This window comes from Solanum verrucosum, unplaced genomic scaffold, assembly GCF_900185275.1.
Source record: "Solanum verrucosum unplaced genomic scaffold, falcon-dt-bn FXZP01000176.1, whole genome shotgun sequence".
Lineage (NCBI taxonomy): Eukaryota > Viridiplantae > Streptophyta > Magnoliopsida > Solanales > Solanaceae > Solanum > Solanum verrucosum.
Genome location: NW_026020412.1, coordinates 3,541,941 through 3,568,541, shown reverse-complemented (window position 1 = coordinate 3,568,541; position 26,601 = coordinate 3,541,941). Strand labels below are relative to the sequence as shown.

General features: G+C 36.2%; 1 protein-coding gene across 2 annotated transcripts; it reads right to left on the bottom strand.

The window, feature by feature from the left end:
• Positions 1 to 2,107: 2,107 nt before the first annotated feature.
• LOC125840632 (uncharacterized GPI-anchored protein At1g61900) lies at positions 2,108 to 13,452 on the bottom strand. Of its 2 annotated transcripts, none has more exons than XM_049519604.1 (8): positions 13,142 to 13,452; positions 11,935 to 12,112; positions 10,518 to 11,372; positions 3,895 to 4,140; positions 3,776 to 3,790; positions 2,767 to 2,907; positions 2,601 to 2,648; positions 2,108 to 2,266 (listed from the first exon to the last, which is right to left on the bottom strand). In XM_049519604.1, the coding sequence occupies exons 2-8, from the start codon at positions 11,966 to 11,968 to the stop codon at positions 2,196 to 2,198; spliced, it is 1,410 nt and encodes a 469-aa protein (XP_049375561.1). In that variant the 5' UTR covers positions 11,969 to 12,112; positions 13,142 to 13,452; the 3' UTR covers positions 2,108 to 2,195. The 2 variants fall into 2 exon arrangements, with proteins under 2 accessions (XP_049375561.1, XP_049375560.1); XM_049519603.1 differs by having other exon boundaries at positions 11,985 to 12,112; positions 13,142 to 13,451.
• Between the last annotated feature and the right edge of the window lie 13,149 nt (positions 13,453 to 26,601).

Here is a 26,601-nt window from a genome sequence, read left to right as displayed (position 1 = left end):
TTGAGTTGCCATCTATGGCTAGTTGAATGATTTATCCTTAAACATTCTGAGCTTAATTTAAAACAACTGCATTTGATCATTGTAATAATGCTTAGAATCTTCCGTTGAGTAAGTAAGTCAGGCCAAGGGTTCGCTTGGAGCCAGCAATGGTTCTCGAGTGTCAGTCCCGCCCAGGGTATAGGTTCGGGGCATGACAGTAGCTTCCAAAGTATGTACTTCCATTTGAATGAATTTTCCCTTCAAAGTCATCTCGACCTACTTGCACTGTAATTACAAGACGCGTGTGTGGACTTGTCGCACATAGGTGCCCGACAGTCCTCAGCCTGTCTTTATTCCACTCTTTTTGTGCTGGCACCTTTGGACATAGGTGCCGTCTTGTGGCATGCATATGCATAAGCAGTAAAGTCCTATCATTTTTGCTTGGCACATGCAAAGACGAAGGCACCATCTTGTGGCAAACATGCTTAATGCATATCCTCCAACAGATTGCTTTTAGTTTTAATCCTCCATTTTTCCAAGAAATGTTTGCACTTAAAAGAACAAAGGCATAAAATCCTTCTAAATGGCATTAAAATCATCCAATAACTCATGACCAAGAGCAGAATAAATTGGTAAAATACCAACTTATTAGACCTCCATGGACCTGGCCCTGGCCATTTCCATGGAAACAGATCCAAACCCGTCAATGAGCTTTCTCTAGTGGGGGCAAAAGGTCAAACTTGTGATTGCACTAGACCTGAAGCACCAATAATCTGTTAAAACAACCCAACTCATGGAACGAACCCTCGAAACTTTCAAACACAAACCAAATATGTACATTGACCATAAAACATGTTTTGGACTTGTTGGAATCATCAATTCACCAATTCAAGGTTGTCTTGATAAAAAATTGACCATTGACAACATAACTTTCTAAAGAAGCTAGAATTCCAACCAATGACTAGATTTACTCCCGATCGCCTCCAATCCATGCAAATTGTCCAACTAAGTGATAGATCATCCTCCAAACCCACTCAAATTCAACCTCATTATCCTAGAATGTTGACTATGGTCAAAGTGAAAATCTTATCTTAAACTAGTATGATCACCTCGAGAATCACACAACCAATTGCATAAGTCACAAATGACATACAAAATCTATAGGAAGGATCAAAATAGAGTAAACACGCTTGATACTCAAAACGACCATAAGTGTGGTTACAATAGTAATGTAATCCCTAAACAAGTCTGCGTTACCAAACACCCAATCTGTGTTTATGTTTAAAAATAAACTGCATTGAGTATATTTTGTGTTGATGTTTAAAAATAATGAAACAATAAAATCTGTGTCTTGGGTCTGAGTGATGGAAAGAAGTATAAGCCAAGACAAAAGGTAATTAACACTCAAAAGTCTCAATTCTGAAATCTATTATTAAAATTAAATTAGTTTTAGCATCTTGAATAGTAACTAGTAAACAACAAAGTATCCCAACAATCTTGAGTAGCAAGTTATATAGCAAGTTATAAGGTATTAGATATCTTTCCTATTGTGTAATTTACATTTCTGTTATTAGACACTTAAATCTTAATAGACTCGGTTTGTTAATCCTGTCTTCATTAATTTCTTTCTGCTCGTGTAATCTTAATAGACTCTGTTCATAGGTTTATAGGTCCATCTCGCAATTGAAAGTATCTCAAGTAATGGCTGAGTAATGTCCATTTGAGAACCCTGGCATAGCATATCCCATCACCATGTGCAGGATGGTGCAGGTTCAGTCTTTGTTGGTTAAAATTGAACCTATTCCGTGATCGCAACACCTACTATATCAACACACCTACAGAATGGTTGTCTTACTTTCCTTCTACATCTCATGCTTTTCAGCTTTCACCTTACATATCTTGATGGTTCTTGACATCAGTCATTCAACTACCAATATATTCCACGCGGTTTCATAGTACACATGAAAGTTCCTAAATGATGAAAGACAACACAGCCAAACTTGGGGGAAAAATTCGGGGATACGAGAGATTTTGTTTAGAGTTTAGTGTAAAAGAATGCAATGGCAGAAGAATAAATTGCACATTGCATGCAATTTTTAGACAATCATAATCGAAAAGCATGAATCGGTAAGCAAAAACCAGCAGCTATACAAAAGGATACTCAAACATATACATGTGATCTGGTCATTCAGTGTCTGTCTTCCTATGGGCTCTATTCAGTACAACAATGTTGAAACAAAAATCAAAATAGCGGACAAAAGGAAATGAACTCCATCCAGGTGACAGCCTGCAATCATGGCAACACATGTATCATATTTCAACTCAAAATAAAGAGATTGGTTCCTACAAAGAGGTAAAAAAAACTCTGTAGTCAACCTTCGAGGCACCATAACATTATGAAATAGTTACACACCATCTGCAAACCCCTCCTTCCCTCCCTCGCGATAGGATACAAGGGTAAATGAGAACTACGTTTATGAGGTCGAATGGAAAGAACACCCCACCCCCACCACCACTACCACCCGCCCTTCCTTAACACACGCGCATGCAAGAGAAGTAAAATAAAAAAGCCATCAACAATGAATAGCATAAAAACAAGCTAGGAACTGAAAGATACTCACCAGAACTGCCCAATGTCTGTGATGTTGGTAAAGCTGGCAAAGACATCTCTGCAAATTAATGAAAACCAGTAAAAGATAGTATTTAGCCAGCGACACCAAAGAATTATCCTAACTTCTATGGAATCACTAAAATCAATTTAAAGAAGGACAATTGTCAGTAAGTTACCAGGAGCACAAAGAGACAAGGATGTGACCGACGATGATGAAGGCCACGGAGCAGCAATATTGTCATTTAAGTCACAAGTAAAACTGAAGCCGGTTGAATTGTCATATACCAGATCTGCAGGTAAGCTTCGAAGCAAGCACCCTGCTTCATTAATTTGAACAACTTAATTAGTATACTAGACCAAGAATAGCTAAAACGTTCTCACACTGGGAACACAATATTTTTTGGTCATGGTAAGCATGCTAGTGTAGTAACATGCCCGCTCTGTATAAATCTAAAGCCAACAGAGAAACTTCAAATTGTTTCTCATTAACCACAGAAATAAACGTAGTTACAGAACCTTTAAGTTCTCATGACCAAATACATGCAATTATTGCATAATCGGAACTTCTGATACTAAAGGGCATGTACACAACTAAGCATAGAATAGATAAGGAAATGGCACTGCTGATTTAATCGCTATCGTTCAGATAAGGAAAACAACATTTTGATATCATGAATAAGCCACTTAAAGAACTTGTTAATCTGATTAGAGTAGAATCCATTCTGTTATGCCAATTCAATCTCCCCCCCCTCCCCCCCAACCCCTCCTGCCAAACAGAACAGATATGAACAATAAGCAAACATTTCATGGAATTTATCAGTAGTGCATGTCAACTGTCTTTGCTAATGTTAGACGGCAGTACTGGGCACATGAGAAGAAGTATTATCAAACTGTACAAGACACAAGATTTCATAAGATATTTTCAATATCATTAAGGAAGATGAAAGGCCAAATCCTGCATCCAGTACTTGAAACTACTACTTCTCGACTTAAAATTGCATGTTATTGCATACAATTCTGAAGCAAGATGATCACCCAGCCAACAATTACTTTTTTTCAATTGGTAATACCCAGACAATACTTCTTAACAACAGATTACAGTTAAAATTCAACTATAGCTCAATACTGTATAATTACACAATATGAATCAACTTCCAAGCTCAGCCTCTGAAAGAGAATCTGTACCTTCTTGCCCATATGCTGCTCCACCACGGCAAACAAAAGCCAGGCGAAAGGAACACAAATGTCAGCTCCAAGAAACAAGAGACATGGAGAAATGGACAAATCACAAAATGAATAATCACCTTGAAGACTAAAATCCTTCAAGTCAACATCACAAAGCTCATAAACATTCGTCATGACTCCAGCCTTCTGTAACATATAACCAAATACAGCAGCACAAATAATTGCTTGCCTATTAGTGATCAACATTTGCTTCTGTATCCCTGTGATGTAGGCATTTAACGAGCTACAACATGAAGGACTGGGAGCAGCTAAATTTCTGCATGCATTGATCACTTCTGATGGCTGCTTGAAGTCCAGGGGACAAGCTACATCCAAAAGACAACAACTTAAGAATAAGCCTCTAAAGTTTGGTAAACATACTTTAGGAGGTATAGCTCTTGGGCATAATGAACAAATTGCTGAGTTTATCCTTCTCACTTTACCTAGGGAAGAGATGAAAATATCATAAAAGTTGACAGCTTCAAATTTCTATCTCAGGGATAATTCCAATTCAAGGACTACATACAACTTTAATACACTAATAAAAGATGCACCTATTCAGATGAATTTAGCGCTTTACGTCTTAACAACCTAACTGGATTTTTCAGTGTATCTAGCATAATTGGATCAAATCGTAGCAAATAAAGCTCAAACTTAGAATAGAAAAACAACAAATACATCTACTAAGCTTAAAACTTAAGATAGAGAATAGAGACAAGGAAACAAAACTGACACTTTTTTATAACCTAGAAATATTTGAAGGCTAACTGGCTCACGGTGTGGAACTCAGAGAATAATGGGGCTCCGAATACCCTTCTTTAGTTCAATACCAACTTTTCGACCACTGCAGGGTTTGAAATCATGAAAAGCGCTAAACCACGTGGTTGTGCTCATGGAACTAGAACTCTGCGCTGGCTCTACTTCCAATTCACCATTTTTAGCCCTCAAATATTAATCCGGTAGCCCAGAAAAAGAAACTAATTACACTCCACGTCCTGTCAACCAGGTTTGGAAGCAGCAAATAATAGGGGTTTTCATATAGTTTAATATATGTAAATAAATATAGTAGGTGGCTTAATTTACTACTCCTATTGTAATACATATTGATTTCCTTTCCTTTTTAAAACATTTTTCAAACAATGTAAATGGTTATTTATTTGTTGTACTCGAACCAAGGGTCCTCCAAAACAGCCTCTCTACCTCCATGAGGTAAGGATAAGATATGTATACACTCTACCCTCACCAAAGCCACTTGTGGAATTTCAGTGGGTATGTTGTTGTAAAATATGATTATTTAAGCCCCAATAGCTTGATGGAAATAAAGTCAGTATTTTCTCTTCTGCTTCACATGATATCAAAGCCTGATTAACGCCAGCAACACAAAAAAATGAAAATTTCATTGACGTAATTTTTCCAGCAACTTTCTAGGGTTGTTTTGCGTCACACCCTTCTTCTTCAATGTTGAGTGAAAACTAATACCATTAGTGTTCTCCACCCCTCGGAGAGCAAACCCTAGTCAATCACTCCAGTAGTTGACTTGACACACTGTCAAAAAAATCTGTCCGGCAAGCACATCTGCTCCATGTGCCGACGCGTGCAAGCTCCTCTGACCATTTTTCAACTTGCTTCTTTTTGCAGTGGGGTTTCCTGGTCTTTTCGAGGCTACCCATATAAGTACCTCCTGATTCCGATCACTTTTTGGTAACCAAATTTGTTTTTCCGATGAATGCTTCCAATTTTTTCAGTTTTCTGGTCAATTGGGGTACTTCTTGGGCAATGAGGTTGCTCAATCCAAATTAAGAATTTTCAATTCACAAAGTATGGCACTTAATATACTTGAGACTAGGAAGACAAATTGTAGACTTGTCGATACTCTTATGGATCCAAAATGCTAAGCTCTTACCAAGTCAAGGGAGCCTATTGATCCTGGAAGATATACAGGAGGTTGGTAGAAAACTTAGATATCTCACTATGACTTGACCTGAAATTGACTTCCGTTAGTGTTGTAAGTCAGTTCTTGGATTCTCCTTGTGACAGTCATTAGAATGCAATTAAAAATCTGCTCCCTGGAACGGATTACTTTGCGAAGATTAAGGACATGAGAAAATTATTGAATATACAAATGCAGATTAGGCAGAATCCCTCTGCCAAACGATCCACTTCTGGATAATGTGTTCTAGTTTGGAGAAATTTGGTCTTAGAAAAAGAAAAAAGAAAATGTGATTGCTAGATCTAGTGTAGAGGCTGAATATCAAGCTATGGCAGTGGCTACATGTGAGAACTCATATGGATCAAGCAACTGTTAAAGAGTCACAATTTGGAGCAAAAAATGAAACTTATGTGAAATAATGAGGTTGCACTTTACATTGCATTGAATCCACCATTTCACAAGAGGACCAAACACATAAAGATCGATAGTTATATTGTCAGAGCAGAGAGAGAAGGTACAGGTACTCTCAGGAGACGTCATCACAAAGTTCATGCAGTCAAATGATCAGTTTGCAAACATATTCATTAAGTTCATAGACGATCACAGAACAAGTTATACATGCAACAAGCTTGGTACATATAATTTATGTGCACTATCTTGAAGGGGAATATTAAAGTCCTCATGAATATTCTAAAATATATGTCAATATAGTAGGTGGTTTAATTAGCTCTTCTCGTAATTAGGTATTGATTTTCTTTCCTTTTATAACATGTAGGCATAGTTATTTATCGAAAACAGCATTTCTACTTCCAAGGTAGGGGTAAAATCTTTGTACTCTATCCTCTACAGACCTCACTTAGTGGTATTACATTGGATATGTTGTTGTTATTGTAAACATAGCTATTTAAACCCCCAATCTCTTTTATTTTCTCTTTCACTTCACACCAACTATTGAGGGATGTGCAAATAATGATCCACTGGTGACCCTTGTTGACTCAACACGACATTGGCACAAAAGAAGTGTAGATGTTTTCAGCAGACCCTCAACTTGATAAAAGTGTAATCAAAGAGAGATCGTAAAGAAAATAACAGGATAAACAAAGCAAATGAAGCAGCAGGTGGTAATAAAAAATAAGAATGACGTACTACATGAATACCAACTAATACTGCTAAATAATGAGAAGATGAGACTAGCCTTTACCTCTCACACATAAGTATGACAACATTCTACTACCTACTATCCTTCTACTCTAATCATCTACCTCTTCCACATGAAAGCACAACAATACTCAACTACCTACTACTCCTCTACTCTAGTCTTCAACATTCATATCTAAGGTCATGTCCTCAAATAAACTGAAATACATCACGTCTTTCTAACCATCTCCCTCCCATTCTTCTATGGCCTACCTCTACCTCCCCTAAAACCTGCTATAGCCAACCTTGCACACCTCCCTATTTGTGCATTAGAGCACCTCTTCACATGCACGAATCATCTCAACCTAGCTTCCCTCATCTTGTTTGTCATGGAGGTCACTCTCACCTTGCCTTGTATAACTTCATTCTTACCATACTTCTCCTAGTATGCCCATAAATCCATCTTTGTTACATTCATATTTCGAACATGTGTGTGTTCTTGACTGGCCAACACTCTACCCCATACAATAATGCAAGTCTAAACCACTAATCTATAGAACTTACCTTAAGTTTTGGTAACACATTCTTATCACACAGTACCTCGGACACGAGCCTCCATTTTACCCACCCCACTCAAATACCATGTGCGACATCATCATCAATCTCCTCGTTCCTCGAATTGTAGCTCCAAGATACTTTAAACTTCCTCTCTTGGGTATGACTTGTGCATCGATCTTCACTTCCACCTTTGCTTCATGAGTTGTCACTAAACTTGCACTCTAGGTACTATGTTTTAGTCTTTGCTTAACCTGAAACCTTTAGATTCTAGGGTCCGTCTCCAAAATTATATATAGTCAAATGATTTTCATAACAAATCTAGAAACATTAAAAGCTTGATATTGTAACCACAAGAACGTATCGAAACATTACATGTTTGATAATGTATCCATAATGCATTATATCAAGACACTCAACTTTCATCTAATTGGTCAACCAAAGATCTTCATAACACTAATTTTAGTGTAAATTTTGGTGTTGTAGGGCTCCAACCCGACACCACTTTTTACACTGTTTTGGTGTGTGAATAGTGTCACACCAAATTTGGTGTTACACTATTCATCCACACTAAATCGCTTTTTTAATATTATTTTCATTATACAAAACTTTTAATTTAACATATTATAAATTGTATGTTTTTAATTAAGTCCCATGTATACTTAATAATTTTTTATGTAGTATTATATAGTATAAATTTTAGAACTTAAAGTTGGCGTATATAAATTAGCTTATGAATATATGGTTTTTTTAAATAAAATATGAGTTAATTTTACTTAAATTACCTTCACAAAAAATATAAATAAAATACATGTATAATAGAAGAAAGAATTTGTATTATAGGTGTTACACTATTCATCCACACTTTTTTAATATTATAATATTATTTCCATTATACAAAACTTTTAATTTAACATATTATAAATTGTATGTTTTTAATTAAGTCCCTTGTATACTTAATATTTATTTATTTTTATGACAAGAGAAACCCGCAGCCGCTACCCTTTGGGTGCGCACAGGGTAAAACCCTCGCTCCTATGCAATAGCTCGCAAACCATATAGGAGAGGTAACCCACACTAGGCAAGCCTGGTGTGACGAAGTCGACCTAGAAGGCAAACCCCTCCTTGCTTTCGCTAGCAAGAGGTTTCGAACTTGAGACCTCCAACATGTAAGTCCCAAGCTCAAACCACTGGGCCACCCCGAAGGGTGTATACTTAATAATTTTTTATGTAGTATTATATAGTATAAATTTAGAACTTAAAGTTGGCGCATATAAATTAACTTATGAATATTTGATTTTTTAAAATAAAATCTGAGTTAATTTTACTTTAAATTACCTTCACAAAAATAAAATAAAAACATGTATAATAGAAGAAATAAATTTGTATTATAAAATAAGAAAATATAAATGAAATAAAAAATAATAGTATAATATTGAAGAGAGTGAAGAAAATAAAGAGAATATTCCTTTTTAGTGTAAAATTTAGTGTTGTGGGTTGGAGTTGAATTACACTAAAATAGTGTCAACACTATTTTAGTGTAAAATTTGGTGTTATGGGTCGAAGGTGCCCTAATAAGTAAGATCTTAGTACCCACCTAATATATAGATAGGACAAGATTAAATTTTTTTTAAAAAAATTGTTTATACTCTGTCTTGACTACATAAGAAATGGAATTTGATGTATTTATGTAATTGGTCGCGAGCAAATGAACTTTACAAGGAAATTATAAGTATTGTGAGATGTCACCTAGTTAAAAATTATAGAGACGGTTAGTAGTTGACGAGTCTAAATACTTATGTGATTACTAAGGCAAGAATAGGTTTGGCACTTGCAAAATGAGAAAATGTGGGTAAAGAATTTCAATAATTTTTTTTTTTTTTTTTTGATTTGCACCGGGTGTCCGAGTCTCTTTGAGCCCCGACTAATCCCGGGGGTGCACAGGCCCTCGGCAAGGAGTTTCCCGCAAGTGCACCACGGTTAATTTTCAATAATTTGTAAGCAATCAGGCACAATTTTTGTAATAATTAACAGGAAATATACATGCAATGCACATACCCAACTGCTCATGTAAAGTTGAACAAAAGATTTTACCTTCCAATCAAACACTATCCCGACAATACTTTTGTACAATGAACGAACTAGAGTAATAGCCCTTTTGGATTGGCTGAAAAAGTAGCTTTTAAAAAGTAATTTTTTTAACGTCTAACTTAAATGACTTTTAAGTCAAAAAATAAAAAGTAGGGAGTCCTACTTTTTGGTTTTAAACTTTTTTAAAGTCACTTTTAACTTATTTTAAGTTATTTTTGAATTTGTCATACACTCCCAAAAGCTAAAAATGACTTAAAAGTAGGTTTGACCAACTTTAAAGCCAATCCAAACAGTTCATTCTTGAGACACAAAAAAATAGTCTTTCAAAGAAACACCTTTACCTAGATAATCATGATACTGTCAATCAAGACTATAAAATACAGCTTAAAAATCTTCCACATGATGAGACTGGCAAGGGTGGAACCTAAGATCATAAGTTCAAAACATACAAAATATGGCTTAAGACTCTTCTAGTATAAGAAATTAAGCACATCCAAAGTCGAACATAATACAAATGATATATAATGGGGCCAACATTTGAGAATTGTCTTTAAAACAGTGAAAACTAACTCAAAAATTGACCATCTTCACCATCCTAAATTAAGCAAGCTAACTATAAAATTGACCATCTTCACCATCCTAAATTAAGCAAACTAACTCTAAAATTGACCATTTCACCATCCTAAATTAAGCACAAGACTTTGATTTGGGCCATTTGGTAAATAAAAGCAAGAAGGATAGTTTTCTATACTCTATAAAGGCCACAAGATTTGAGTTCAAATCCCTTTCTGACCTTCATTGCAGTCTCAGCTAAAACCTCCACCCTCAATCCATTACCCTAGACGTGAAGAACACAAATAAGAGAACAGTGAAGGCTTTCTGTAGCATGGGGAACAGAAGAGTAAGCAATGGGAAAAAGGTGTTTTATGAAACTGAAACAAACATTAGCACTTCTTAGTAAAAAGTTCCTTATTATGCTAAAATACTTACCTTTATTGACTTTGCAGGAAGACAACAACCGAAATGCAGTATTGGCATCCTCAAACCTTAGTTTCCTTGCAATCCATGAATAGACCACTCCCTTACAATCATTAAGGGTATCAATTTCACTAGGTACTTCAACTATGTTCTTATTATCACTGAGAGTCATTTTTATCCCTGATATCTGAAGTGCAGCCTCTGAAATTGCAGGCTGGCAAAAAGGTCTGCAGCACTCTTTCAGAGGATCAACTGTGCTGCAAGATTCTAACAGTTTGCTTGTATTTACAGCTTTCTCAAAAGTACTGATGTCCATCACGGGGCAAGACCCACCAGTCAGATTAGAAGACTTCACAGAACACATGCTAGATAATGAGCTGTTTGCTCCTCTGCTGGCTAGTATACTGATGATATCTTTAAAACAATCATCAGCCACCGCATTTTGTAAAACTAAAGTATCAGAATGGTTGCTGTAAAATCCCTGGAATACGTGGAGTAAGCTATTAAACTGTGGGCAGCATATTACGTTCCCTACTACTGTTGACAAAGATTGAGTACAATCAGATGCTGTTTTCGCTGTGATGCTTGAAATGACTGAAAAATTTACAGGGCATCTTCCAGTCAAGACAGGGTCATATGTCTTTGGGAAGGAAGGATACATTGGTGGCAAAGGTTCTCCATGAAAAGGATAATGAGGGATCATAGTTGGTGATATTTCAATTGGCTGAAAAGTTGCACTGTCAGGTGAGCTAGGTAGTTCAGATGTGGAAGGAATTTGCCCGGGTTTAGGTAACAGAGGAAGAGCCACTACATTCTGATAGCTACACAACCAGAGAGCAATTACTAGCAGCAGGTGGCAAAAAGAACCTGCAATATAAGAAAAGTCTGCATCTCAGCAAACACTCACAATTTATGGCCTGGATGGAGATGGCTACATGCACATAACTGTAGAAGAGTTCAGCAATATCAATTACTTCTAGTAAGTGGTTATTTCAGGCAGTAAATGCAGGTTAATACCAAGTAGCTTGAAACTTGGGAAAAGATCATGATAATGAAATATGTGATTTTGATACAACGAGGCAAAGAAAATTAACTTTGTCATTTGCTATGCAGTAACAGAAAATATACTGGCTGACAAGGGAGGAATGGTCTAGGCCCACCTCCAAACAACCAAGTTCTTTACCATATCCAGAAAAAAAATACGAAGATACCATCAGGCAGAAAACAAGGGACTAACAAGTTGTAGACCACCCGAGTAACTTTCTCTACAGCTGTCTGTTTAACCATGAACTTATAAATAAAAAACTACAACACCAACGATGCCATTTGTTAGGAAATAAAACAGAAAGCCCAAGAAAAGCAAGCCAGGTGGATTTTAGGTGAGAGGTGGAGATCACAGTGCAAAATTTTATGTTTCCCAATCTACTACCAGATAAAGGAAAGTCTAGCATAAGAACTTTCATGAACCCAGTGCTTTACCCTTGAGAAGACTGACAATCTTTACACAAGTCATGACTCCACTAACCCTCCGGCATGGGGACTTGCAACAGGAACACTGATAGTACACCAATTGAGCTGATCACATAAGTATTAAGACGTGCCAATACCTACACCAGATCCAACCATGGGTTAACACAGAACAGATCATGCAACACTATAAAATCCAAAACCACCTTATAAAGCAAACGAAAATTCATATATAAGCTTGGATCTCATTTCTAAGAAAGAGGTACTACAACAGCGAGGGGGATAACATCCTTTGTATCATCCAGAAGGCAGTCCAAATGCATCATCTCTTGTTGGAGAAGCACTAAATAAACATATAGCTAGGTACAACTCATAAATCAAGAAAAATGCGAGCTTAATAACCATTTGCAGAGTAGACAACTGATAATCTTGCAAGGTAATCTAGGGTAAGGCCGTAAGGGACCTTAGCAGATTAAATGCAAGATCTTGCTACTTATAACCTAAATTGCCTCTCTTTCATACTTGTCTCACCCTAGTTTGTCACTTGAAAAACTGAAAAGAAATGCAGCTTCAAATCCAGTGATTCCCAGGCGTTAAAATTTTCTACCTCACAATTGGAAAGATAATAATGATACATAAAAATCTCATATTTACATATAGCATCATCCAATAATTTCTTCAGATATCCTACTTACATAATTATCTTAATATTTTTAGGCCACTGTCTTAATTATCCTAATCAAAGTGTAGGATCATGAACTGAGTGGAGGATAAAAGGCATTTCATATCTTTAACTTATACAGTCTTCTTAATGAGAAAAGGAATAGCTTTTCATATAAAAGCTACAGATAGAAACTTGAAAATGACAGTAATAAACCCTAATCTTTCTTTCCACCTACATCTGGAAAAACACACACATAACCCTTTGTCAAATACAAACTTCAAAACCTAAGAGCCAAACAACCAGAAAATCCCAAACAAAAAAAAAGAAAAATGTAGCTAAAATGATAGTCAAAAACATAGACATATAGTCAAAAACACAGACATATAGAGTCAAAAACACAGACATATAAAAATCAGTAAGATCTCAAGAGTTAGACCAATATAAGCAAATCCATTTGGATAGTAAAAAGCACAGACATATAGTGAAGAAAATGACAAAGATGCACCTGAAGTGAAAACCCAGTAAAGAACAGAAAGTTTTTTGATCACTTGTCATTTAAGAATGGCAAAAGTTCAAGAAAATCAAGAAGCAAAGATCATTTTCTAAGTTAAATCAACCCACAAAACGGGGCTTCTTGATTTCACTAAATTGAGCAGGCTTGTGAAGTGGGAATACTATATGCCTGAGAAAATATCAAAAATCGTCCTCTAATGATCAGAGAGAAGGGGAAGAAGGTGTCGAACTCAATGATGGATAAAGTGGGCCGCTGCGGCTTGAGGGTGTCTGGGTAGGTAACGGGGAAGGGGGTGTGTATGTTACTTTCCTCTTTTGCCCGTTGTGTAGTGTAAGAATCCATTAATCTACCTGATTCTTCCACGTGTGACCGCTATGTTTCAAGTTAAGCGAGATGAAGTTGAAGTTATAGTTTTGTTTCTATATTCAATTTGGATTTCATATACAGCATGTTTTCTCATAATTATAAAAACTTCACAAGTTGTAAAATTATTAATTGTCTCAATTCTTTATACGATTTTATAAAATAAGCAAAAGCTTATAAATGGCATACGATACTATCACAGAGCTATTTTCTAGTAAAATTTAACACTTATTGATCAAAAATTTAATGCAATTAAAAAAATAAAATTGAACATAAGTTTTAGTGCATGTAGTACATACAATCTCCTCACATTGAACTAGCATTTGTGGATCATATGATCGAGAAGACGAATCAGTATTGTTACTTTGAGTCATTTGTTGGTAAAATAATCAGTAACTTTATCTTCATGTCCATAGATTGTAAATATTTCACCACTCATTTGGTATTCTCACAAAATATTATATAACACTAAGATATGACAATTGTCACTTGTGTGTCAATATCACAATGGTTCATGTCTTGTTTTAGTATTCTGAATCTATTTTTTCAAGTTCTAATTTTTTTTTCAATCATATTGCGTAGAGATGAATGCATATAGTTAAACAACTCTTTGGTACTCTAAGGCTTTCTTTCACTTCCTTTATAACTTGCATAAAAATCCTTTCATGTTTCGAAAATCAGCACTAACAACATAATATTTATCTTCCAAAAAAACAATATTTTTGACACAAATTATTATAAGGACATGTGACATAAATGATTGAAATTAGTTAGAATATAATTTAAAATTATCATGTCACGGAAATGAAAATTGTGACGTTGGCACAACAAGTGCATTCTCAAGCATATGCAGTACCTTTCCCCTAGCAGCAGCGAAGGTAAAATCGCATATCAAAATCACAAGCACATAATGTCATGCCCTGAGACTTACCCCCCCCCCCCTCCATATAGACGTGACACGGTGCTTAGAACCACGAATGACCCCAAGTTAACCTCATGGCGTGTCATGACACTAAGATAACAAAAATCAACAATATAAGATAATTGAATACAAAAGTTTTTTGTTTTGGCGTTTAGATCATTCCTATAGCGACCTAAAGTCATTTATAACCTGCTGGACTGACAATTCGGTCACATGGTCATTTATTTAATTTTTATGCAAGTTTCTGTGTTTAAAGATTTTGAAACTTGATCATTTGATTTTGGTCAAAACCTCAGGTAGACAGCCTCAAATGCACTTTTGACGGTTCTGTTAGCTTCGGAACATTGAGTTTGGTCTAGAAGGACCTTTGGTGCGGATTCTAAGTTCATTCAGAGCATCCTTAAGGAATTTGCTTAAAATGGAGTGTAAGTGTGGGACCGACGTTTTGTCGAGACTACCTCGGTTGGAAGTTCTGACATCTCCATTAAGTCTAGAACTCTGAATTCGGTGGGGTAGCATAGTTCGTTTACGTGCATGGGGTTCCAAATGAATCACATGCACCCCGTCGGGGATTTTGGGCTTTAAGGAACCAACTAATGTTCAGCAGTTGGTGCAACCTATATTTTCTCTTTGTGTTTGCACTTTTTAGGACGCGTTCGCGATGACCAATGATAATGGTCTCTGTATTCGTGAGCCTAGTGTCGCGTTCGTGGAGGCCTGTGGAGTTGGTCATCGCGTTTTGTGGGCTTGCGTCGCGTTTCCGTAGGCCAAGGGGGTTGGTCCTTACCGTTCGCGGGCTAGGTGCCGCATTTGTGATGCTTTGGGGACCTAAACTTCTATGATCGTGGACTAGATCCTACATGGCAGAGGTCATTTAACTAGTCTTTATAATAAAGACCAATCTTATTCAGCTCTTGATCAACATTTGAAAACTTGTAAAGTTGAGCTTTGGAGCTCCAATTTAGGTGATTTTAGTTGCATATTGTCAAGAATTAGCAGAACTACGGGTTGGGATCATCGAAAAGGTGCGGCAGACTCATTGAGAAGGTATTTTCCACACCTAAAGGACCTTTTGAGGCCCTTTAATGATGTTTTTGTTATCTTTTTATTGCATTATCTGATTTTGGTTATTTTCGAGCTTGGATTATGCCCAAATTCGAAGCACATGTTCATAGATCTAAATAGGACCCATTGACAGAGTCAATTTTGAAATTCCTAGTGAGGGTCCCATAATTATGTTTTTGACTCAATTTTGAGTTCATCTTCAACTGTTGTGATTTTGGTGTCTAAACATTTGTATTGACGTGGTGATCATGTTTTTGATAGTGTGGCACCAATCAGAGGTTGTTCAGAAGGGTAGAGTTCTAAAATCGTGATTTGGGAGCGTGCACGGTTTACTTTGAGGTAGGCTACAACTTACTGATCTTTAGATTGGGCTTGTAAATATGGAATAGCTAGAATTGGGATGTGTTTATAGTTGAATCATGTTTAATTCTTAGAATTCATGTTTTAGGTGTATTTTGGGTAGTTTTAGGGAGTTCAGCGTGCTAGTTTTGTTGTGTTGAATATATCTTGCCTCATAGTTTCTCTGGCGTGTTTTAGTTTGTTCAGTAACTTGTTATTTTCCTTAGCCTAGGTGTAGTATAGTGATTGTCTTAGACTAGCATTTTGGAGTTGATAGGCCTTAAAGTTTCTCTGATGTCGTTGGGGATGTCTTAACTACTTATAGATTAATATAACAGAATTAGGTCAGCATGACCCTTAGCTAGGTGACTACTCATTGCATATGACTATTCATCCATAATTTTCCTTCTAATTTGGCATGGGTGGGTTCTTTGGTGGTTTCAAATCTTGTAGGTTGTTGTATCAGGTCTTGGGGTTTGAGTTAGAGTGGGTCCTCGGTAGCTCCGAAGATAATTGAGCTTTATGGTATTGTACTGGACGAGTAAGGACGGAGTATTTAGAGGCATTTAGAGTTCTTTATCTACGGTTTGAGGTCAATACTCTTGACTATTAGCGTGGTTCAAGGTTCATGTGCACCATTATCCTGGGTTCGATGCCCATGTGTACTTCTTTTAGCCACAGTACCTAGCTTATCACTTTAGATGTTGTCTGAGGCCCGACACATCTCCATCAGCCTTGCTTCAAGTCTGGGCATCACTTCTATGAGTCGGGTTCGAGTCCTGAGTTTGTGATTTATTTGGGTTCTTTAAGGTGCATTTACCGTGGTTCGAGTGTGTGCTTGGTTGTTGCAGTTCTGGAATACTCTTTTGCTTAGCTAGTATTTTTGTTAGATCTTCTATGTACATATCGGGCTTATGGGGTGTCCAATTAGGTTATAGTTATCTATTATCTATTGCTTGTCCTTACATAGACTTATGTTTATAGATAGGTTTTTCTGTTACTGTTTTGTTCGGTGACCTCTACTTGTTGTTACCTTCTTTCTTTTCATTATTGTCTTTAATTTCCAAGCAGAGTCGACCTATGATGCCTACTGGGTTTCTTGATGCAAATATGAGCGCTAGTTGTTAACGTTGAGTTATGTCCTGCTTTGCGATCTTCAGAGACTGAAGGTAAGCTTATGGCATTCCAGTTCACCTTATCTCCTTCTGTATATTGTTTTTGGCTAGTCTTTTGTATACGAGACATGTTTGTATCATTGGTCCACCTTTTGGACTTGTACTCTTTTAGTAGCTCTGTACTTGTGACTACCAGGTCGTGGATTTGAATCTCTTATTTTGAGTTGTATATATTGTTATTGTTCCTGTCACGACCCATAGGTACCCCTTAGATGTAACAAGGCACATAGAACCCTGAAAGACTCCATGCAAGCCATTTAGCATATCACAACATAAGATAATAGAAAAGTGCAATAATTTAAAATATTTTCAATACAATCGAAGTCTCATAAAATGAAGTGGAAGTCTATTACACTTGTCTCAAACCATCTAATACTTGAAAAGAGTTAGGGACACAACCCATACAAAAAGAAAGACATAAAAGAACATAGTGGTCAAATCCTTGATGCTATGAGGACTCACCAAGTCTTTACTTGCTTGCTCTACTAGAAACCTAGCCACGAGAATGAAACTCAATATCGCCGAACCCTATATTTGATAAGAATGTAGACAAAAGTATGCGTTAGTACAATAATGTACTAAATATGATGGCTAGCACAAATCATCAACATAAGCATATAAAAGGCATTAGTCAACATAAGACATATACCATAATCATAAGAGATACTAACATAAGTCATAAGCATAAGAGGCATCATGATAAAACATAGGCAATAAGCATAAGAGATAACAACATAGTCATATGCATAATCAATGTAATCTAGTTTAACATAACATAAGAGAAACACTTCATAAGTCAATGCATGGATATGATCCCATAATCCCACCCATGCTAAGTCACTTTAGGTCCTTATTCATATTCATCATTCTTTTTTATCTCATCCTTAGCTTATTTCTCATAGACAAGGGATCATTCACCTTTAGTCACGTATGTAATGGAGGGGCCTTTCAAGATACAATCTAAACTAAGCATACATCACAAGTGTTGACACCTAATTTTGATCGACCTTTTAAATTTTTTTGGAAATGCTATCCGATTAAATACACTTTTAAAATATATTTTTTGAGTTCTAAAATTTTAGTTGATTTTGTCTAAAATTGTACATTTTAGTACGTGTGATTTATAAAATTATCATAAATATTATTAAGATATTTTTAAAATTAGTAAAACCCAAAGTAATTATTTTATTCAAATGTTTTAAATTTAAGTGATGTTAGTTATATAAAAATGTTATAATATTTGTAGTATTATAATTGAATAACATTTCTTAAATTTTCCTCAAAATCATTTAAATCTTAGCCTATTTTATTCTAATTCGTTTCAATTCTAGCCTATTCAATTTCAATTATAGCCACATTTCATTTTTCAATTATGGCCAATCTGATTTCAAAGAGTCTAATCTTTCAATCTGTACCGTTCATCCTTCTCCTTTAAATCTAAGCCCTACATCTAATCTTGATCGGACGGACATAAATAATTCCTCTCATCTTTCCTAGTTTAAATCCTAAAAGACTAAACCCTAAATATATTCACTTCACTCTTCCTCTTCTCCCTTGAAGAGCAGCCGCCGCCCCCACCCTTTTATTCTCCGGCGAGAACGACGGAGAAGCTAGCTCCACCGGTGAGCAGCCGGTAAGAACTGACCAGTTGACCCCGGCGAACCCCTTTCTCCCCTTCCTCTCTCAATCAGCCGCCCTCCCTCTCTCTTCTCTGATTTCTCCGCAGCAGCCAACAAGCTCCGGCAAAGGCCTGCTCCAGCAGTGCCCCAGTCGTCTGTCTCTTTTCCCCCTCTCTCTAATTTTTCCTCGCTCCAGCAAGATGCAACAGCTGCAACCAGCAGCTTGACAAGGCGAGCAGCCGGCGAAAATCACCTGGCAGACGCCTCTGCTCTTTTTTCGGTGGACAGCAGGTCGACGAGATAGGCAGTAGCCTCCTCTAGGACCGGCGAAACCACCTGCAACAATAGCACCACCAGCAGCTAGCAAGGTCTGTTGAAACAGCAACTCCGGCGAGGTCAGCTCGAGGTCTTAGTCGTCTGAGAAAACAGATCTAAACAGATCTGTGTGGGTTCGTTTTCGTTTTAATATTCTCTTAAATTGCCTATTATGATCATTAATCTATCATTACATGACTGCTCTATACGGAATTCTATAGTATCGTTATCGTTAGAAGCTTGTTCTTGTTTTAAGCATAAGATAAATCAGGATTTGCTTGATCTTACAAGCTGTTCTTGTGGATTTTCTGAATTCCGAAAGTATGTATATGTGTAGTTGTGTTGAAATAGCATGTTATGCTTCTAGCTCTCCTTAAGTTGGTTGAGTGTGACTTTGATGTTGATATACTTTTGAAATTTAGCACTTGTTTGCGTATGGTAGTAATAGTTTTAATTAATTAATTGAAATCACCGTTTAGAATTGCTTATATATATATTATTATCATCCATTGGGATTAATTTGATAATAATCACCATAGTTGATTAAGTATGCATCTTGATATATTCCAATGGCTTGTCAACCGTTACTCTTGTCTAATTGTAATAAATTTTGAAGTTGTATAATTATGTTTGCTTGATTGATTCAATCTACGGTTGTCTTAATTTTTTTTCCCTTCCTTGCTTGCTTACCTTAATTCAAGCGGACAAATTTCTTATATTTGGTAAAGTTAATCAATGTTAGGCTGATTTACTCCCTTCGTTTAAAGAAATTAGTGTTGTAAATTGATCCTCGGTAGTTTTGCTCTTATTTAAAGAGGATAGTGCATAATTAAAAAATATTCCCTTCCTTAGTTATTTATTTCTTTCACTAATTTATATATTATCAGCATAGTGATTTCCTTAATTGAGTTTTCTTGGGTTAATTATGATCTAATCATCCTTTACTTGTTTATTTTTTGGTAAAGCCATCCGGTTAAAGTAAATAATATTTGCTTCCCTTAAAATTCAAGATTGTCCTTTTGCTGATAATATTTTCCACTTTGCCTTAATTGCCTGAATTGATATTCTAATATTTGTTTAACTTGTTGCATGCAATATGGATTGGTAATTGGTGGTAATCTATGACTTGACCATTCATTGAGTTATTGTGAATAAGTTTATTGAGCTAATGACTATCTAATTGATTTCTTTGCCTTTTTATTTATATTTTGTTTAAGCAATCGTATTGTATGAATATTCCTTTCCTTCCCTTAATTTAGTGATTATTGTTAAGTAACCGTTTACCCCTTAAATGAGTCGACGGATCTTTATAAGTTTGTTTATGGTTGCCTTAATTGGGGAATATTTGACTCAATTGATTATTGCCTTCCTTATACATGCTAATCGGTTCTCGTATCATTTGTAACTTTGCCATATTTAGTTACTCATTATTTGAAAAATAATTTTTTAAATAAGTCTGATTGGCTTTCCTTTGAAATAAGGAAAATGTTATATTGTTTGATTCCTTAAAATATTTAATTCCCTTATATATGCTCCTCTTCTAATATATAAATAGGACTCCTCCCTTCATTATTCACACACTCTAACATCTTAACTTGCTCACACCTTACTTTTGAATATATAAAAAATATTGATCTCTACTCCTAAAAAGAATCAAGATTCCGGTGAACATTCTAAGTGTTTTTTTTACTCGATATTGCTGTGTTCGGGTCTAGTATCGGATTAAGTTCGTCTGCATTGCTGATAATTATTTTCTGCTTAATTGGTTAGTTCTCTTCACTAGTGTAATTTTGTTTTACACTATGCATGATTGTATGTTTAAAATAAATAAGGAAGTCATCCGGTTTAGTTTTTTCATGTCCCTTTCTCTTTCTATGTGTGATCTTATATGTTCTATTACTTGTTTAAAAAATTAGTGTGTTTTGCTATGAATAACTTTTATGTTGCTATCTATATGGTTATGATCTTGCCTTTGGTATATTCTATTTAACAGGTTTCGAATTTAAAGTTCAAGTGTTGAAGAGTCACCTAAGATGGTTTCAAGACAAGATTTAATTTATTTATTATAGTTGTATTGCCTCAATTTTATTTTGGTATTGTAATAATTGTATAACTCTAACTCTCTCTATATAATAAATAACTTGGGGATCGTCTAAAGGGGGGAGGGGAAATACGTGCTACTTGTGTGTTTCATCGTAACCTTTTGGGTCAGAAAGCATGCCTATAGGATTATGATTATTTGATAGTTTGTAGCTTATAACGCCGCTTTAGATCTAAGTAAAATAAATAAATAAAAATAAATCACTACCGCTATTAATCATCTGTTTAATATTATCTAATCATAGTAGGTTGTTTGTGAATAATTTTGGAGTGTCGTGATCATCTTCTAAATAATAATAATAAATAATATTTTCTCTTTGTTTAATCTAATTCAACCAAAGCTCCTTTTATATAAAATAAATATTTAAATATTATCATAATATGTCTCGTATTGGAATGTTCTGCTATTCTAGATATCATGCCTATAGGATTTAGATAATTTTAATATATTATAGTATGTATGCATGTAGGTCTAAATAAGTTATAAATGTATGGTTAAGATCAAAAATTAATCTAAGCATACCACCTAGAATTCATGCCTATAGGATTTGATTAATAAGTTGCTAGTAAAATTGTAACATGGTAATTAGTTGGGTTAAATAGTTTTCAGCATGCTCACTTAGTAATCATGTTCATAGGGTTGAACCAATAAGATTAATGTTAATCAGATTAAATAAATCGTTTTGTTGGGCTATTTTCCTAATAATGTCTAGCATATTAAATGAAATAATTTTGTTGTGCATATTTTGCCACTGTTAAACAGTTTCTGTGATATAATTTTTCTGCCGCTAAAAATAAATTAAATAAATAAATATTTTCAGCATGATAAAATCTTAATCTGTCTTAAATAAAGTCTGTTCTTGACCGATTTGCATGATGACATTATTTTCTGCACTTCTGCTACGGTTTCACGACATTTAATAAGCCAGCCTTTGCATGTTCTAATTCAGATCCGCTTTAAATTTTTTAACTTTGGCATAATAATGAGCCGCTTTGCTACTTGAATAAAATTAATAATTTACTTTCAGCATGCTGCTACTTCTATCCATATGCCCTTATTTAAAATTGTCTTAATTAACCTAGCCAATAATTAAATTTTGCGCCCATAATAATTTTCTGCCCTCTCCGATTGTTATTAAATAATTTTTAATGTTTGCCACACACCTAGCATGAGGCCTTCGCATCTTATTTGTGTTTGCTAGCATATTTATTAAAATCTAGAGGCCAATATGAGACCCTATGTGCTAAATGCTTGTTCAAATTGTTTGACTTGGTGTCTAGGTGGGCCTATTATATTTTATCTTTGTCTAAACCCACCCTAGTAGCAGTCCAATGCTTCTTGGACCTTAAACGGGGACGATAGGCACCTTGTAGAGATGAAAGCATGCGGTGGTGGGGTAGGGGTAGTTTATGCCCTATGGAGATGATGACATCGACTCAGGCTTGAAGAGACAAACTTTGGTTTTGTCTGTCCCTACACGAAAACCTATTAAAAAATAAAGAAAAGTCGAGTGTTGATCCTAAAGTCCTTCAGAGTCTCCCTTTCCTTTTTCCCCCTTTACTTGTTATAATTATTTGGGGTAGTTTAATAAAAATAAAAAGTGTTTATTCTATCTAATTGTGCAAATTTCTATTCTCTCGCTCATCTCTTTATTTATTGTGTAATATTTACGTATTATGTTATCACTTAGTCTCGCATGTCCATCTAATTAACTAAAATAATTAAAGTGCCCTTAATTTCTTAATTTTGTTATCACCTAGTTTTCGCATGCTTAATTAATTAATTAAATAAATAAATTGTCTTTAATTGTTTAATATCATTTATCACTTAGCAACCATGTTAATTAAATAAATAATAAATTAAGTGACCATACTTGCTATTTGTAACCCCCACATATTGCATGAGATACGGCCGCGACCCACATTTGTCGACCTTGAGGGATGCCTAACACCTTCCCCTCGAGGTAATTTGAACCCTTACCCGATCTCTAGTTCGTTGACCTTTGTTAAAATTAGCTAGGTTAGATAGGTGCCCTAACGCGCCTTAATTCGTTAGGTGGCGACTCTTCAATTCCTCCAAAGCCCAAAAGAGTTGTTAGGTCGTGCACCAAAACCCGTTTTGAGAAAAACGGGGCGCGACAGAATGACGATTCTGCTGGGGATATTAGGTTCTAACCATTACATGTTTCGTGTTTTATGTGGGGTTTACTGAGTTATTTCATTGTTTGTTTGATTACTAATATGTTAAGTTGTTATTCGTTTTCCTTGTTTATTTGTTTTCTTATTTTTTATTTTTATTTTTTGTTCCACCCCTTTCCCTCCTTCCTTATTTGTTTATTTTTATGTTTCACCCTTTCCCTTTTTCCCTTATTTGTTTACTTGTTTGCATGATCTCATACCCTCTTTCCTTATTTGCTTGATTCTCTATCATTTTACATGTTTACCTCCTTTTATTGATGCGTGTATTTATTTATTTATTTACCGCTTTCATAAAACTGTCTATGTGTTATTGTTGTTTTCACCTAAGTGTTAAATTTTACTGTTTTGATAAACTGACATTCCGCTCATACTTCCCCCAATTGGGACCCTCTTACTTTTTTTTATTTTGTTACCGTGATGTTGTGCCTTTGCACCTCTCACAACTACTCCAATTCTCTTCAAATACCCAATTATAGAGAGTCGACATATGCGTGGACGGAACGGATAGTCTTACTACCGGGAAACCACGAGTCTTCTCGCATAGAACCCCTTTCAAGTCCGTGTCAAGCCAACTCTTAGAAAGTTTACTTAGGTCATACATGCTGCATAAATCTTAGGTGGTTTGACCCTTGGTGTCAATCCACATGATTAGTAGCCACCTTATCGTCTACAGGGCCCTAACACCCTTTAGACAAATCGCATAATTATGTGTCAATGTGGTCATAATAATTAAATTAAGCCAAATTTGCCAAAATGGAGTTTAGAAATTGTTTGTTGTTTTGTTTGCAGAGTCATGTACATTTTCAACTCTCCAAACCCGCAAATGGTCGTAGAGGTAAATTACATGCTAAGGAACTGGTGGATGGATATCAAGAGAGACCGTGAAAGAGAGATTCGGCAGTTGTTGGGCGGTCTTACCTACCTCATATTTGTCATACCAAACCCTCACTTGATTAGGGCCTTGCTAGAATTTTGGGACCCTGTGAGGATGGTCTTCAAATTCGTGGATTTCGACTTAGCACCAACGATTGAGGAGATAAGTGGTTTCATTGACATGCCATACCACGAGTGTGAAATGATAGTACCATATAAGCCATCATCGAGGGAGTTTCTAAAAAGTCTGGGAATGAAATCAAATCCAACCTTGCCTTCTTTAGACCTTGAGTGGATTCATTTCGACTTTCTGTATTCACGCTTTGGCCGAGATGATTGTTATTACTCTTATAGCGATGAATTTGAGTGCTCCATCGAGAAATGGGAAACATATCGTCTAAATGCCTTTGCCATTGCCCTATTAGGATCCCTAGTTTTTCCTAAGATAAGGGGAAGGATCGACATACGCTTGGGTTATGTTGTTCGAGATTTAGCCCAAAGAGAGGGCGAACCTAGGAAAATCCTAGTACCCATGATCTTGGCGGAAATAATGAGGAGTCTGTCAGCATGCGTTGATGGTCGAATGTTTTTCGAAGGATGCAACCTTTTGCTGCAATTATGGGCTATTGAACACTTCCACCTGCGGTCTGATGTGGTAGACATTTTTCTTGGTTATGGCAACAAGATTGATAATCATCCAAGAAGAATGACAACTTTCAACGCCCCTGTGGGATTTGTAGACTGGAAGATATTCTTGACAGAGCTTGAGAGCTACCGCATCCAATGGAAGCTCCATTGGTTGTCCACCCCTCATGCAATAGTAAGAGGCGATGACCGCTACTTCATTGAGCTTATTGGCTTAAAGGGTGTTCAACCATACACTCCTCTTCGAATACTCCGCCAATTTGGGCGAACTTAGGTAATACCACTCCGGTCTGACATGGAGCAGTTTAAGTATGAATTTGGATTAGATAAACCCCAAGTCCATATCATACTTCGAAGATGGGAGCGAGTCTTAACCATTCCTATGGGTGCACGACAGGGCTTATGCACACGTGAGTATTACAAATGGATCCTAAAAGAGGTCAAAGACAGAGATGTGAGTGATGAAGGATATTATGGGCTCACTGATGAAAGGGAAAACATATGGGCACGCAATGTATTGAAGATCAAGAATGGAGTCACTCCCTGTACAAGAAGTCAATTGGCGCCAAGCTCTTGGAACCGATATCTTCAAGATTTTCAGAATTTAGGATGACTTTCCCATTGTTACCCCATTTTCCCTTAGTTTATTTCAGTTTTTGTTATGATGTATTGTTCGAATTTTATAATAAATAAAGATCGCTTTTATTTCTCTAACTCTAAACTCCAATTGGAAAATAAGGTTTGAATTAATTATTGTGCATTACTTATATGTCGTCTTTGGCCTACCTCTGGCTCAACGAGGCTCCTTGCATTTAGGGCGTTTATCTTTAAATAGTGTGCTAGCTATCTCAATTAATGCAACGCTCTAACTTGGGTTTTCTTTTGTTTTTACTTTTTTTTTTTACCCTTCCCCAACGGTTGATCTGTAGACCATGGTTTACCATACGCGATCAAAGGAAGCTCTTCCTTCTCTTCCAAATGAGAACCACAAAGGGAAGAGGAAAGCGACTAATGAGAAGGTTATGAGTAAAACTATTGAAAAGAAGCATCCTTCAGATGAGTTGGTCTTAAGCCTGAAACTGAAAATAAAGAAGTTATAAGAAGAGGTGTCAGATATGCGCGAATGGGCCAAGTTGTTACTCTCTGTCGATCCCACTCTGGAGACAAACATAGATAAGCCGTCTGTCACGAGTGAAACCATTCTCCAAGATAACCCTCCGCCCACTCACCCTACTTTGCAAAATCAACCAAGATCCATTCAAATGCCTCCAAAGAACACTCATTTTCCGAATTACCCATATCTTCCTCAACATCATGCTTATGCTCCCAGACCTCCATATCGTACTCCGAGCTTGCCGAGTCCTCCCTTACAAGCTCCTCAATATCAAACACCTCTACACCAAGTCCCTTGGTATTGGGCACCACTTCAAATGCCCCCATATCAAATGCCTCAATCCCAAAAGCCTCCTCTACCATATCAAAAGCCTACTTACCCTGTTCACAATGTCAAAACCCTCGCTCAAAAACATATTCGCAAAAATCTATTCAATGTTGAGAAAAGGCCCATCAAAATTTACACTCCTTTGATTGAGCCTATGGATAAATTCTATGAAAAGTTGAGGATTGCTAGTCACATCGCCCCTGTCAGTGAAATAAGGATGAACACACGTGGAAGGTGGATTGAAACTTCTAAGGTTTGCGCTTACCACTCAGGGATGAAAGGACATACCATAGAAGAATGTCGTGATCTGAAAGACAAGATTCAACAATTGATTAATACCAAGATCATACGCTTGGAAGACTTGGCACCAAAGAAATCCCAACAATGAGCATGTC

Bases quoted from the DNA above. Each gene is read 5' to 3' on its own strand.
- LOC125840632 (XM_049519604.1), bottom strand. From the start codon at position 11,968: ATGAAAGTTCTTATGCTAGACTTTCCTTTATCTG. The intron at 2,649-2,766 runs GTAACTTACTGA...ATTAATTTGCAG, and splicing joins CTTGTCTCTTTGTGCTCCTG to AGATGTCTTTGCCAGCTTTA. The intron at 2,267-2,600 runs GTGAGTATCTTT...CCATGATTGCAG, and splicing joins ACAGACATTGGGCAGTTCTG to GCTGTCACCTGGATGGAGTT.